Source organism: Chiloscyllium punctatum, chromosome 10 (assembly GCF_047496795.1).
Source record: "Chiloscyllium punctatum isolate Juve2018m chromosome 10, sChiPun1.3, whole genome shotgun sequence".
In the NCBI taxonomy this organism is placed as follows: Eukaryota; Metazoa; Chordata; class Chondrichthyes; order Orectolobiformes; family Hemiscylliidae; genus Chiloscyllium; species Chiloscyllium punctatum.
The window spans coordinates 67,100,509-67,115,526 of NC_092748.1; the positions used below are offsets into that span (position 1 = coordinate 67,100,509).

General features: G+C 40.8%; 1 protein-coding gene across 4 annotated transcripts in view; it reads left to right on the plus strand.

Moving 5' to 3' along the window:
• The window catches only part of c10h7orf57 (chromosome 10 C7orf57 homolog), a 132,646-nt gene that overhangs the window by 75,690 nt on the left and 41,938 nt on the right, over positions 1 to 15,018 (plus strand). For all 4 annotated transcript variants that reach the window (XM_072579392.1, XM_072579390.1, XM_072579393.1 and 1 more), the window contains exons 2-3: positions 85 to 149; positions 10,323 to 10,505. In XM_072579392.1, coding sequence (XP_072435493.1) covers positions 119 to 149; positions 10,323 to 10,505 — 214 coding nt within the window. In that variant the 5' untranslated portion in view covers positions 85 to 118. The remainder of the gene's footprint in view (positions 1 to 84; positions 150 to 10,322; positions 10,506 to 15,018) is intronic.

Sequence of the window (15,018 nt, forward strand, 5' to 3'; positions counted from 1 at the left end):
CTTATGAGAGGATGCATTTAAAGATTTACACCTTAAACATACTGCAGGTATTCTGCAAATATTAACACGAGATTTATTTTACAGTTTCAGAGTGACCAGTCATCAACTGAAGGAGAATATGGCTGACAGTAAAATCCATGACCAATCTGGTAGGCGTTTTTAATGTTCATTAAGTCATGTATATAATTTTAATGGAATAAACAGTTTGCAGTGAAATAAATTACTGCTGGAAGAAGTAAATCTGTTAAAAATCACAATATTTTTTTAAAAATCACACTATTTAGTTCTTTGTAAACTATTATTATTGCCATCATTACCAAAATATGTTCTAATTATCATATTTTGCCTATTAAGCTACATTTATATATTCATTAAATGATGATGGATTAATACTAACAGAGGGATTTCAATATTAAGCAAATTGCCAGTGGCGTTGAAGAAATGGTACTGTGCTTTCAATAAAAGTGAAGTTGCTACAACAAAAATATTACATGGAGAATCCTTCAGCTTCTTGGTATTTCTAAAACAGTGAAAATCAGAACGGAACTGGCTGGAGGTTTTACCTTTATGCTTTCTTTTAATTGGCAAACTGTCCATGAGAAAAGGTTTCTTGAGTACATTTATACAACAATGTTGGTTATAGTATTCACTATTTTTTCCTACATTTACAGTTTTAATCTTTTTGAAGATTGTCAGGCAAACAGAAAAGAGAGAATAGGCTTAAATAGGTCTCTTTCAGGTTGGCAAAATGTAATGAAAGTTGTACCACAGGGATTGGTGTGGGATCCTCAACTGTTTACAACTGATATGCATTTGACCTAGAGTTGGTTGGCTCAGTTGACTGGCTGGCTGATTTGTTATAAAGTGTGATGCCAACAGTGTGGGTTCAATTCCTGCACCAGCTGAGGGGAACATGAAGGACTCTCTTTCTCAAACTGTCCTGTTGCTTGAGGTGTGGTGACCCTCAGGTTAAATGACCACCCATCATTTCTCTCTAATGGGAAAGTAGACAATAGACAATAGACAATAGACAATAGATGCAGGAGTAGGCCATTCTGCCCTTCGAGCCTGCACCGCCATTCAATATGATCATGGCTGATCATTCCTAATCAGTATCCTGTTCCAGCCTTATCTCCATACCCCTTGACTCCACTATCTTTAAGAGCTCTATCCAATTCTTTCTTAAAAGAATCCAGAGACTGGGCCTCCACTGCCCTCTGGGGCAGAGCATTCCACACAGCCACCACTCTCTGGGTGAAGTAGTTTCTCCTCATCTCTGTCCTAAATGGTCTACCCCGTATTTTTAAGTTGTGTCCTCTGGTTCGGCACTCCCCCATCAACGGAAATATGTTCCCTCCTGCCAGAGTGTCCAGTCCTTTCATAAGCCTATACGTTTCAATCAGATCCCCTCTCAGTCTTCTAAACTCAAGGGTATACAAGCCCAGTCGCTTCAGTCTTTCCGTGTAAGGCAATCCTGCCATTCCAGGAATTGACCTCGTGAACCTACGCTGCACTCCCTCAATAGCCAGAATGTCTTTCCTCAAATTTGGAGACCAGAACTGTACACAGTACTCCAGGTGTGGTCTCACCAGGGCTCTGTACAGCTGCAGAAGCACCTCTTTGCTTCTATACTCAATCCCTCTTGTTATGAAGGCCAGCATGCTATTTGCCTTCTTCACGACCTGCTGTACCTGCATGCTTGCCTTCATTGACTGGTGGACAAGAACACCCAGATCTCTCTGAACAGCCCCTTTACCTAATTTGATACCATTGAGGTAGTAATCTGCCTTCCTGTTCTTGCCACCAAAGTGGATAACCAGACATTTATCCACATTAAACTGCATCTGCCATGCATCTGCCCACTCACCTAACTTGTCCAGGTCACCCTGTAATCCCCTAACATCCTCATCACATTTCACCCTACCACCTAGCTTTGTGTCATCAGCAAATTTGCTAATGTTATTGCTGATACCATCTTCTATATCATTTACATATATTGTAAAAAGCTGCGGTCCCAGCACGGATCCCTGCGGTACCCCACTGGTCACTGCCTGCCATTTCGAAATGGAGCCGTTAATCACTACCCTTTGTTTCCTATTAGCCAACCAATTCTCTATCCAATCTAGTACTTTGCCCCCAATCCCGTGCGCCCTAATTTTACTCACTAACCTCTTGTGTGGGACTTTATCAAAAGCTTTCTGAAAGTCCAGGTACACTACATCCACTGGATCTCCCTCATCCATCTTCCGAGTTACATCCTCAAAAAATTCAAGAAGATTAGTCAAGCATGATTTTCCCTTCATAAATCCATGCTGACTCTGTCCTATCCTGTTACTATTATCCAGATGTGCCGTAATTTCATCCTTTATAATAGACTCCAGCATCTTTCCCACCACTGAGGTCAGACTAACTGGTCTATAATTTCCTGCTTTCTCCCGCCCACCCTTCTTAAAAAGTGGCACAACATTAGCCGCCCTCCAATCCTCAGGAACCAACCCCGATTCTATTGAACTCTGGAAAATAATCACCAGCGCATCCACGATTTCCCGAGCCACCTCCTTCAGTACCCTGGGATGCAGGCCATCAGGTCCCGGAGACTTATCAACCTTCAGACCTAACAGTCTCTCCAACACCAAATCCTGGCAAATAGAAATTCCCTTAAGTTCAGGTCCTTCAGCCACTGTTACCTCGGGGAGATTGCTTGTGTCTTCCCCAGTGAACACAGATCTGAAGTACCCATTTAATTCCTCTGCCATTTCTTCGTTCCCAGTAATATATTCCCCTGCTTCTGTCTTCAAGGGCCCAATTTTTGTCCTAACCATTTTTTTGCCTTGGACATACCTAAAAAAGCTTTTACTGTCCTCCTTTATATTCTTGGCCAGTTTACCTTCGTACCTCATTCTTTCTCTGCGTATTTCCTTCTTACTAATCCTCTGTTGTTCTTTAAAAGCTTCCCAGTCCTCCGTTTTCCCGCTTATCTTCGCTAAGTTATACTTTTTCTCTTTTAACCTTATATGTTTCTTTACTTCCCTTGTCAACCACGGCCGCCCATGTCTCCTCCTGGGATCTTTCTTCCTTTTAGGAATGAACTGATCCTGCATCTTCTGCATTATACACAGAAATATCCGCCATTGTTCCTCCACGGTCTTCCCTGTTAAGGTATTAAACCATTGAACTTTGGCCAGTTGCTCCCTCATAGCTCCATATTTCCCTTTATTCAACTGAAATATTGTCACTTCAGATTGTACCCACTCCCTCTCAAATTGCAGATTGAAGCTTATTGTATTATGGTCACTACTTCCCAATGGCTCCTTCACTTCGAGGTCACTGACCAATTCTGGTTCGTTACACAATACCAGATCCAGAATCGCCTTATCCCTGGTCGGCTCCAGCACCAGCTGCTCTAAAAATCCATCTCTGAGGCACTCCACAAAGTCTCTTTCTTGAGGCCCGATACCATCCTGATTAACCCAGTCTACCTGCATGTTAAAATCCCCCATAACAACTGTAGTAACATCTTTGCGACAAGCCAATTTCAGCTCCTGATTCAACTTACCTCCAACATCCAGACTACTGTTTGGGGGCATGTAGATGACTCCCATGAGGGTCTTTTTACCCTTAGTGTTTCGAAGCTCTATCCACACTGACTCTACATCCCCTGACTCTAGGTCCGCCCGCGCAAGGGACTGAATATCCTCCCTTACCAACAAGGCCACCCCACCCCCTCTGCCCGTCAGTCTATCCTTACGATAACACGTGTAGCCTTGAATATTCATTTCCCAGGCCCTGTCCCCATGAAGCCACGTCTCAGTTATCCCCACAATATCGTATCTGCCAATTTCCAAAAGAGCCTCAAGCTCATCCACCTTGTGTCTAATGCTTCGTGCATTCATATATAGAATTTTTAATTTGTTACTGCTCTCACCCTTCCCCTCAACCCTTATTTCACTCAACTTTACAGCATGATGCCTTTTCCAGTTTTCTGCCTCCTTGATACAGTTGTCTTTCTTGACTTCTCTTGTTCTAACTACCCCTTCAATTTCCTTTTTAAACATCCAGCTTGTCCCCTCCCCCCCGCTACTTAGTTTAAATGTAGCGGTGTTGCAGCAGAAAACCTGCCTGCCAGAATGCCGATCCCTGTTCTATTAAGGTGCAAGCCATCTCTCTTGTAGAATTTATGGTTACCATAAAATATACCCCAGTGATCCAAGAACTTGAAACCTTGCTTCCTGCACCAGTTCCCCAACCACACGTTCAAGTCCATTATCTCCCGGTTTCTGGCCACACTAGCCCGAGGAACTGGAAGCAAACTGGAGATAACCACCTTGGACGTCCTGCTTTTTAGCCTTCTTCCTAGTTCTGCGAAGTCTCGCTGTAGTCCTATGGTCTGGTCAGAATATGATAACTTTACCTTTATGTGGAATGGAGAGGTTATTTTAGGAAGAAAAGTTGGACAGGCAGGATTTGTATACAGTGAAATTAAGAGAAACAATGCGTTGACTGAAACATGGAGAATTTTAAGGGCTCTTGAGGTAATAAATGTGAAGAAGAAGTTTCCTCTTTTAGGAAAATTTTGAACAAGGGGTCACTGTTTAAAAATCAGAAGTCATTCACTTAGAACAGTTATGAGGTGAAAAGTTCTCTTAGACAGCTGTGTGTCATTGGAATTCTCTTCCTGAAGAGGTGGTGGAAACAGAGCCATTGAATAGTTTAAAATCAGAGATCAGTAAAAGAACAAGGTGAAAGGTTATCAAAGTAGAGTAAGATTATGGATTTGAGGTTTCAATCAGATTATTGAATAGTAGAGCAGACTCAAGGGACTGAATGGCACGTTCATATAAATGAGATGAGCCATTCAGATATTGTGGCTTCAAAAGCAGTTCAAAAGCTGGGAATGCTACAGCGAGTAACTCAGTTCCTAACTCTGCAAAACCTGTCAACTATCTGACATGGAGTGGTGTGATACTTGATCATCTGAAGCTATCATGCTGTGATACTTATGTTAACTCCTGTAACATAAGGCTGAGACATGGGTCCTGTGGTACTGAACAATTCAATGAACGATTATTACAGCTCATTGTATTTACTATGTACATTATGAACATAGAGACTTGCATGTCTAGGCTCAAGCTAAGCAGTTCAGATGTACCAAAGTACAGTTTTCTCAGTTGGTTATGATGCAAGAGGATGGAGCTTAAGATGGAGACCAACCTTTCAACCACTAGGTCACAGGCCATGTTATGGTGAAGACATCATGAACAGGTCCCTTAAAAGTGCATCGCACTTCTACAAGGCATAAGTCGAAGTGTGATGGAATACTCTTCACTTGCTTAGATGAATACAAACATTCAAGAAGCTGAACCCTTCCAGCAACAAGTAGCTGAATTGATTCACACCCAATCCGCAGCCTCTAACATTCACTCCTTTCACCACTGATGCCCAATGGCAGCAATGCATACCATTTACAAGATGCACTGCAGTAACTCAGCAATGTTTGTCGACTGTACTTTCTAAACTTGTGACATCTACCCCCTTGAAGGACAGCAGATACGTGGGCACACCACAACCTGAAAATTCCCCTCCAAGCCACTCACCTTTTGACTTGGAAATATATTGCCATTCCTTCAGTGTTGCTGGGTCAAAATTCCTGGAACTCCCTAACAATACAGTGGTAACTACAGCACATGGACTGCAACAGTCAAAAAGGTCGCTCACTACCACCTTCTTTTGGCCGATGGACAATAAATGCCAGTGCCACTCGCATCTCACATTTTTAAAAAGTCAATCAATTTAGATGGGCAGAAGCATCTGTTCATCAACTATTTAAATTATTCTCAAATGCCCAGTCGAGTACAATCCAATGAAATCGAGAAGCACTAGAAATTATGATTGTAACAATAAATAGTTCTAAATTTCTCATCAACTGTCAAACATTATGGAGATTTCTTCCAATTTACCATTTGCAACAAATTGTAAATGGTGTTCACAAGGATTTTGCATATAATTCTGCTGCAACTAGTGGTCAGAGCAAATTATTCTCCTTCATTAAGTTCTAAGCCTGAACTGACACAAAATTAATAGGAATGGATGACCTCTAATAATAAAGACACGGGGCTTAATATACTTATGCAGTTCAGTGGACTACAACTGTAGTTTTGTCAAAAGTCCACAGAAACTTTTGCAAACTCCATTGGAGTCCTTCTGAAAGATATCAGGGATTGTGACTGTGGTGCAAATAGCATTTCAGGGCCATAGCCTGTGAGACAATGAACCAAATAAACTCAAACTTTACATGGTAAAAACAAGGACTGCAGATGCTGGAAACCAGAGTCTAGATTAGAGTGGTGCTGGAAAAGCACAGCAGGTCAGGCAGCATCCGAGGAGCAGGAAAATCGATGGTTCGGGCAAAAGCCCTTCCAATATCAATGCTTAACATGAACTTTAACTCCCTGCAGTGCAACCTGCGACCCACACAAATGGCAGTGGTGGGATCCGAACCTATGTCTCCTTCGAGGCTGGAGCCTAAATCCATTGCCACAGACCACTCAAAACATCAATTTTCCTGCTCCTCAGATGCTATGCTTTTCCAGCACCACTCAAAGCTTACATGGTTGATTCATGATTCGTGCTGTCTTAGCTGATACCAAATGTAAGAGTTGATAATGAGGTGATTATACTTCTTTTCAGGGAAGGAAGACATTCTTCCAAGAGGCAAGCAACATTAAAATTAGGGAATGGGACATACTCTCTGACCAATCTTGTATACTGTACTTCCACATGTAGGATGAGTATGACCAGCATATTCATTTCCAAGTATTATTTTTATTTTTTAAAATAATTTCCCCCCCCTCTGCATTATTCTTTGAATTCTGCTGAAATCTGTGGGAGGATAAGATTGTGTCCTCAATGATTAATTAATTTTATGACCTTCTTAAATAGTTCTTGGAGGAGTTTCCAGATGGCATCTACTGTACAGATGGATACCAGTACCTTGAATAAAGGTGAAACTAGAGGGTTTTTAAAAATGCAAACTTGATGTCCACAGCTATTTATAAAATATTAATTTATGGAATTGGACTTAAATGCTTTATCATTTATTTTCTGAGTTTTTAGTGGCTAGTTGGTCACTAAGTTTTACAGGATTTTACAAGGCACTGCAGTACCCACCCCCCCGAAATATAAAGTCAGGGAAACCCACTCACAATCCTAATGGCTGCACTATAGCAATTTATCACTGAGAGTAGTCTTAATTGTTTTAAGTTGAGACTTTTTCCTGTTTCTCAGGAGGATGACCTGGCTCAGAAAGAGCTGTCTATCAATTGTATGATTGGTGATTCTGCAGTCCCAGCAGCTCCAGTGCTTGGACTACAGGTAGTCCAACTATACTAGAAGCCCAAGTTAGTCTGGGAACAGGGGTCTTGACCTTGTGAGTGAGGAAGGGTGAGATACTGAGTTCAAGAATCCAATGACTGGGTGGTGATTAGTTTCTTCCACAGGTATCTCCAGTAACCCCAAGGGGAGGCAAACGTTGTTTCCCCCACCTTGTCCAATAGTATATCATACAACTAAACCTGCTGGACTTCCTGTGGCATTAGCTTCCACCTAAATCAGTTGGATGAGCCCTTTAAGTGGGCAGTGATTTGCCAAGCATAGGTTGGTTGGGTGAGTAGGTTTCAGGAAGCCATCTGCTGGAATTTATGTGCCCTGCCACCTTTAAACCTGCCAGCAAAGGAGCATAAAAAGTGTAAAGCCAAGCCATTAGAGAATAAGGGAATATGAGAATAGGGCAGGGAAGTGGAGTCATGATAGCAGATCGGTTCTGATCTTATTAAATGACAAAGCCAGCTGAAAGGGCTATTACTCAGCTTCCTCTCTTTTGTCCTATGTTTTTGTATTCTGATATCATTATACATTGTTGGCTCAAACTGCAAAGGTAGTTTTCAAATTGATATCTTTTAAAATATTTTGCAGTTTACTCAGAAGTTTCTATAATTGATAATTTTCTATTAAATAATGGGTAGGATGTTTAATCTTCAGTGATCTGCTGACTGTGCATTTATATTGGGTCAGTGCCTAGATTGTTCCAGAAAGATGGTTTTGTGTCTGACCGCAAGCCTGTAAAAATGATTATGAGAGCATTTTTTGAGAGAATGCACATTGTTCGCTGGTCATTTGGTGAGGCTTATGCTTTAGTCAGTAGGATTTAGAACAGAGCTACAGAATTTCATGAGTACAAGGATTTTTCAGTATCCAAAATGAAACACTCATCTCTATGATTACTAAATAATCCAGCCATGTCTCATCAATTTAAAACTTTGCAGATTCAGAAAAAATCTATATTTAGCAATTTGAAGAGCTTGCATATAATAACTTGGGTGTTCTCAGCTGTGCCTTTATACAATGACTTTATCCACTTTGTTTATACGGAGATTCAGTAACATAATTGATATTTAACAGTTTATGAACTAAGCTGATCTATTAATGCTGTTTTATTTAGTTACAAGAGTTTTGAAGATAAAACTAGAAAGTGCTAGGTTATGACTCTTCAGAACTGAAGGAAGGTTGAAATTCTGGATGTTGATGAAATGCTGGGTGATTCCAGGAGGCCAATTCTTTTTCACCATATGTACATAGCTCAAATGATGAATGTAGCACAAAATTTGAGAGGGTTTTCAATGAGATAGTAGTTTGTTCAGACAATTAATGTAAAGAAAAGGCAGTACTAAATGGGGGGAGAGATGAAATATATTGGGAGGAAATGAATGATATAATAACGGGCAGGGATCAGGTCAAACATGATGACTTTTAGAAAATACTGATGTATACCCAAATTAATGTCACAGCAAAATCTTTCACTGAAATGGATCTAAGCTAAGTCAGTATCTGTTTAGAATAATTAGTAAGTCATTGTCATCAATGTTTACCATTCATATTCCTATTCTATACTTTTTCTAAATCAACTGCTTTTATGTTATTCCAACCTTTGAGCTTTTTCTCTGAGTTTACAACAGATGAAATATTGCTACAGCTGCCTCAGTAAGAACAAGCTCCTGTTTGTTTGTGTACCACTGTCATTTATTATTTTCCAATATCATGTGGGAATGAAATGTGTTTTCACAAAATTGAAAGTGGAACTGCTGAATCTGATCTCAAAATACCAGTTAAAACTCCTGAAATCCAACATCATTGAAAGGAATTCAGCTGGCAGTGGCTAGACTGAAGTAGGGGCCATGAGGAAAGAGCTTTATTGAAACATTGGAGACAGGTTACAGCAGGTTCACTCGGTTGATTGCTGGGATGAAGCAGTCCTTCTTCATGACAAGTTACAAGCTGGGGCTATACTCATTGACATTTAGAGCAATGAGAGTGAAATAACTGCACAGATGCGCATTGCTATTCTGTAGAAAATGAATTGTTCTATATCTATTTGAAGCCCTTTGGGGCTTTAGCCAAGTAATCAATTTAAATGTTGCAGGGGTGGGTGGGAACTGGTCGGTGCTGGGAATAGCACTCATGGTAGAACATCCAATTTTACTAGCCTCTCCAACTGGCAACTTGCCCCAATTGCTCTGTAGTCCTGGCTAATATATTGCAGAATGGAGTGGGCAATATATAGGGTGCTGCTGTGCTGCTTTTGTCTTTTCCTCTTCCATTTCTGATATTTTCCATTACTAGAAATGACCTGACAAAGACATTTAATACTTGTGCCTAAATATGGGCTGGTATTCAAAGGCCTGCCTCTAAAAATAGCATGCTGTCTTTATATGTCATCTGCTAATGCTCTGAAAAACTGGGAACATTGAACTTAGCATCTCTTAGCATCCAACACTAGAATGGCACACAGTGAGAATTAACTATTTTCTGCAGGGTTAGCACAGAGTTACCCCTCAGTACACAAAGTCAACCTGTAAAAAAAATGTGCTCACTGATTTTTCCTTGCCAGCAGGCAATATCTCCACGATGCAGTGATACACATCGAACACCCCTTCAATGTTGTTCCCCCTTTCTCCATAATGTATTTTTAAAATGTAGACCATGAATTAAATGATCATAACATTAGCAAGTTGGCTGGGGTCCAATTAGACCTTTGAGTGGGTGGATCAAGGTTGAACTGAGATTTCATGAAGACAGCAAGTCCTAGCCAAAGTGACAGCAGGCATGTCAGCTGTTTCCAATCTGATATTCAGTGAAATTTATGGTTAACTTAATTAGTTTTGATTCACTACTATTAATTAAGAAACCTGAAGTAAAATATCCTCTGCAGATGTTGAGTATTTATGTGTATTTTTGAGGTTTTACACTCATCTTATTTATTGTCACAGAGCAATTTAAAGCTACCTTAAACTTAAAAGAAGGAAATTGTAGCAATAAACAACGGGAAACCTCACTGATCCCTGGCCTTGGCTACATGACAACTGGAGAGGAAAGATTCCGAGGACGGCGTAATGCTGTTTTTGATTCTGATTCGGATTACGTGAAGTTGGCAAAACGAGGGGGCATTCCAGGTAAGTCCATGGGCAGCTAAAAAGTAGAGGTAGGTACATCTCAAATCTCACATACAAACATATGAATTAGGTGCAGGGGTAGGCCACTTGACCCCTCAAGCTTGCTCCTCCATTCAGTAAGATCACAGCTGATCTGATTACTCCATATTTCCATCTACCCTAATTACCTTTCAACCCTTTGCTTTTCAATAATCTATCTACCTCTGCTTTAAAAATACTCAAAGTCTTTGTTTCCGCTGTCTTTTGAAGAATTTCAGAGGCCCCTCACATGCTCAAATTAAGTGCACAAATCATGATTTTATTCAACAGTATCCTCTAGCTGGAGGTTCTCCCAGAAGAAACATTGTTTCCAAAGCCATCCTTTCAAGATCCCTCAGGGTCTTATGTTTCAATCAAGCCACCTCTTGCACTTCTACACTCCAGTGGATACAAGTCTAGCCTTTCTAATCTTTCCTCTTACGGTAATCCACCCATTCTGGATATTTGTTGAGTAAGTCTTCTCTGAGTTGCTTCCAATGCATTGACATCGATCCTGAAATAAGAAGACCAATACTTCAGCAGTGCCCAGCTGTATTTCTATGGCATTGGTTGATGGCCATTTAAATATCGTGAAGAGAGATGACAAAGTTTAGAACATAAGTAGAATAGACAGCTTTACTGTTGCAGTGTATACACTCAGGAAATGCATTGTTCTTTTAAATGAAATGTCCTTGAACTGCAGTAGTTCTAATGGGAGGCAGTGTCAGGTGCCAGATTGTTTTTGAGTAAAATAAGGCAATTCAGTGTCTGCAAGGGTTGCTTGATGCAGAATCAAGGTGTCCTAATATTCTTATGCTGAAAGGGAAAGAGAATAATCAGTAAGATTCAAAGTGAAGGCCTCTGAAGTAATGATATCCAAAATAATTAGTTCCCTGGAAGGCTCCCAAATGTATTGTTTGAAGAAAATGTCCTGAATATCCTCCATGAACCCACCTTTCAGGTTGCTTTTGTCAATTTTGTTGGTCCAATCTATGTGAAGGTTCAGAGCTACCACAGTATTGCAGTACCTTTCTTTCAAATTTGAATTATTTCTTGGTTTATACTCTGTCCTACTGGGTAACTACTCACAGAGGACATATAAACCATTCCCACCAGAGACCTTTTGTTATTTCATATCTGTACCCAAACCAATATTGTATTTTCATCCTCTAAACCAGTGTTTCTCAGCCTTTCCATATTCAACGCCCCCTTCTTATCCTTGAAATCATGCAATGTCCCCAAATCACCAAAGTCTGTTTTTGCACAAATAACTGCAATCACTGCAGTGCTGAAAACGGAAAACTTTTGTGAAATATGTTTTATATACAACAAAAAAAAGTTATCATTCATTACTGTTCTTACTGTCCACCTACTTTTGGCTCACTCTGTATAAAATTTAGTCTGTGATAGCAAAATAGTCAATGCAATCCTTGTGGTTCATGTTGTCTTTCTAAACCATATACATCTGGTTCATTTTTTTTAGATTAGATTAGATTACTTACAGTGTGGAAACAGGCCCTTCGGCCCAACAAGTCCACACCGCCCCGCCGAAGCGCAACCCATCCATACTCCTACATTTACCCCTTACCTAACACTACGGGGAATTTAGCACGGCCAATTTACCTGACCTGCACATCTTTGGACTGTGGGAGGAAACCGGAGCACCCGGAGGAAACCCACGCAGACATGGGGAGAATGAGCAAACTCCACACAGACCGTTGCCTGAGGCTGGAATTGAACCCGGGTCTCTGGCGCTGTGAGGCAGCAGTGCTAACCACTGTGCCACCGTGCCGCCCCAAAAGCAATCTCAGGTCACCACGCTGAACAACATCCGTGCGATTGCGGGTCTTATCTTATATTCTGGCGATGGCACTGAATCCTTTCTCAACCAAATAAGAGGTAGGAAATGGTCGTGCAAACCACTTTGTCTCTTCGCTTAATAGCAGGAAATGACATCGGGTGGCATCTTGAATCCAAAAAAGGGGCCCACCCATTTGCGAAAACTGAATTTTCATTGCAGTGTCATTTTGGAGCTCTGTCATTTCTTCCTGAAGGCGAACGTCCATTTCTTCTGCACATGAGATAAAGGGGTCAGTCAGTCAGCCATGTAGGGATCTCCATCTCAATAAGATCAGCAAATCGTATTTTCATATCATCCTGCAGTGCATGAATGTGAGCTGAGTAGATAAGTAATTGATCATCAGTAACATCCTCCACGATATTGTTTAAACTCGGGAACTGGTTAAACTCACGACGCCTGATATTCCGATGAAAGAGATCAAGTTTCACAACAAAAGATGTAACAGCATTCCTTGCTTTTATGAAACTCACATTATCTCCTTGTATCTGCATGATCAGCGAATTGCACTTATCGAATATATCCGCGAGATATGCACAGTCGTGTTTTACGGTTTCGGCTTTCATACAAAGGTTTTCATTATTTCTGTGTAGGAATTCGATGATAGAATCGAACAGTTCATGGAAACAATTGAGGCATTTTCCTTTCAAGAGCCATCTCACTTCGGTGTATAGCAGCAATTGCAGAAATTCATCGTCATTCTCTTAACAGAGTTGGTGGAGAAGTTGTTCATTCAGAGCATGTCTCTTTATATAGTTTACCACATCTATCACCACTTGTAGAGAATGGTTGAGGGCTTCACTAAGTTTCTTTGCAGCCAGATGCTGCCGATGGATAATGCAGTGTACTGTGAAAACATGTGGCACTTCTCTCTTTAATAATGCGACAAATCCCCGATGTTGGCCAGTCATAGCTCACGCACCATCCGTAGCACAAGCAACAATGTTTTTGAGGGGAACAGACTTTTTATCAAAATAATCCTTGACGCAGTCGAAGATAGTCTTACCTTTGGTATCTGTCGGTAGGTCCAGAGCAAAAAATAGTTTTTCTCATATTTCATTTTTGTCGATGAAACATACATACCCCAAAAGTAAAGCTTGATTTCTGCATATAGTACTTTCATTGATTTGTAAGGTGATTTCTTTCTTATCAAAATTTGAGGCCATTTCATCGATGCACCTTCTCACAGAATCGTTGCTAAGAGGAATATGCTTGATAGTCATTGATGGTTCCTGATGTAGCATGGTTGATAACACTTTGGCAATAGCTGGATTCACCCACAGAATGAGGTTTACCACATTTTGCAATTAGCTTTGCAATATGTTGTATGATGCCACAAGGCCACCACATTTTTGGCTCCCATGTTTGAAAAAGCAGTGGAAATTGTTGGTCGCTGATTGAATTTATTCTTTAATGTTTGAAAATATGCCAAATCTTTGTCCTTTTCATCACTGTGTTTCTTTTCCAAATGTTTGATTAGACGAGAAGGCTTCATGGCCTCATTGGAAAAACTTTGTTCACAGAGTAAGCACAGTGGTAACTGCTTTTTAGATGGAGATTGAATAAAGCCATATTGCAAATAGTCCATGCTATACTGCCTGCAATTTTTCTTTCTCGATGAGGCCATTTTTACACTGTCGCTCAAATACCCTGATGGAATCATGATCATGATCATTTTAAGACGCTCAAACAAGTGGCAAAATTTGATTGGCTAATTAGCTGTAATGTGCATTCATTCTGCCACCTGGTAGAACAATTGAAAAGTTGTGTTTCGTCTTCCTAGAAGCGACACAAGTTAGGGTGATATTGATCTCGGCAGTAGAATCAGTGCCAACTGCGAATGAGTTCAAATGGTTTGCCATTCACAGAGAAGACTATCAATAATAGCGCAGCAACCAGAGCACACGCCTCCATGGATGCAGGGAAAATAACAGATTCGTGTTATGCGACTATCCATCTGCACACAGCAATGTCCTTCAAGGACACGGCAGTCTTCCAAATGATTGGTAAGCTTTCTACAAAGTCGTTCAGTGCCCCCTTGCCGCCCCCTTTGACTTCAACGCCCACTGAAGGAGGGCAAATGCCCCTCAGGGGGCACTTCCGCCCCCATTGAGAAACACTGCTCTAAACCAAAATTACTTTCATCAACTACACTGATTTTGTCCATTACTATCAGAACAACCACAAGCATCTTTCCTTTCTTTCTGTCATTCGAGAATATCAAATATATTCTTACTTCTGTCAACTTGGATGGCTTCCTGCACCATAGTGCTTTTGACATTTTGTTCATCCTCCCTGCAGCCTCTACTCTAGTCTACTCAAGTTGCAAGATCCTTGAAATTGTTAGGTAATTGCAAGGATCCATTGCTGCCTTTGGATCCCCATGCCTACATCATAGCCACATTTGTTGTCCTTGATTGATGAAGGGTGTGATTGCTTCCTGGAACAAAGTGGAACAAAGTAACTTTATCTTCCCTGATGCATCATTGTGCAATGAAATCAGATTTCAGCTATCAGAGTCAAAGTTTCTCAAGCTGCAAGCATGTAATGTAATAGCATGAATCGCACTGGTGCTGGCTTATAAATTAATGGCTCTGAATTGGTTAACATTGGACTCTGCTTCAGCACCACCCAATA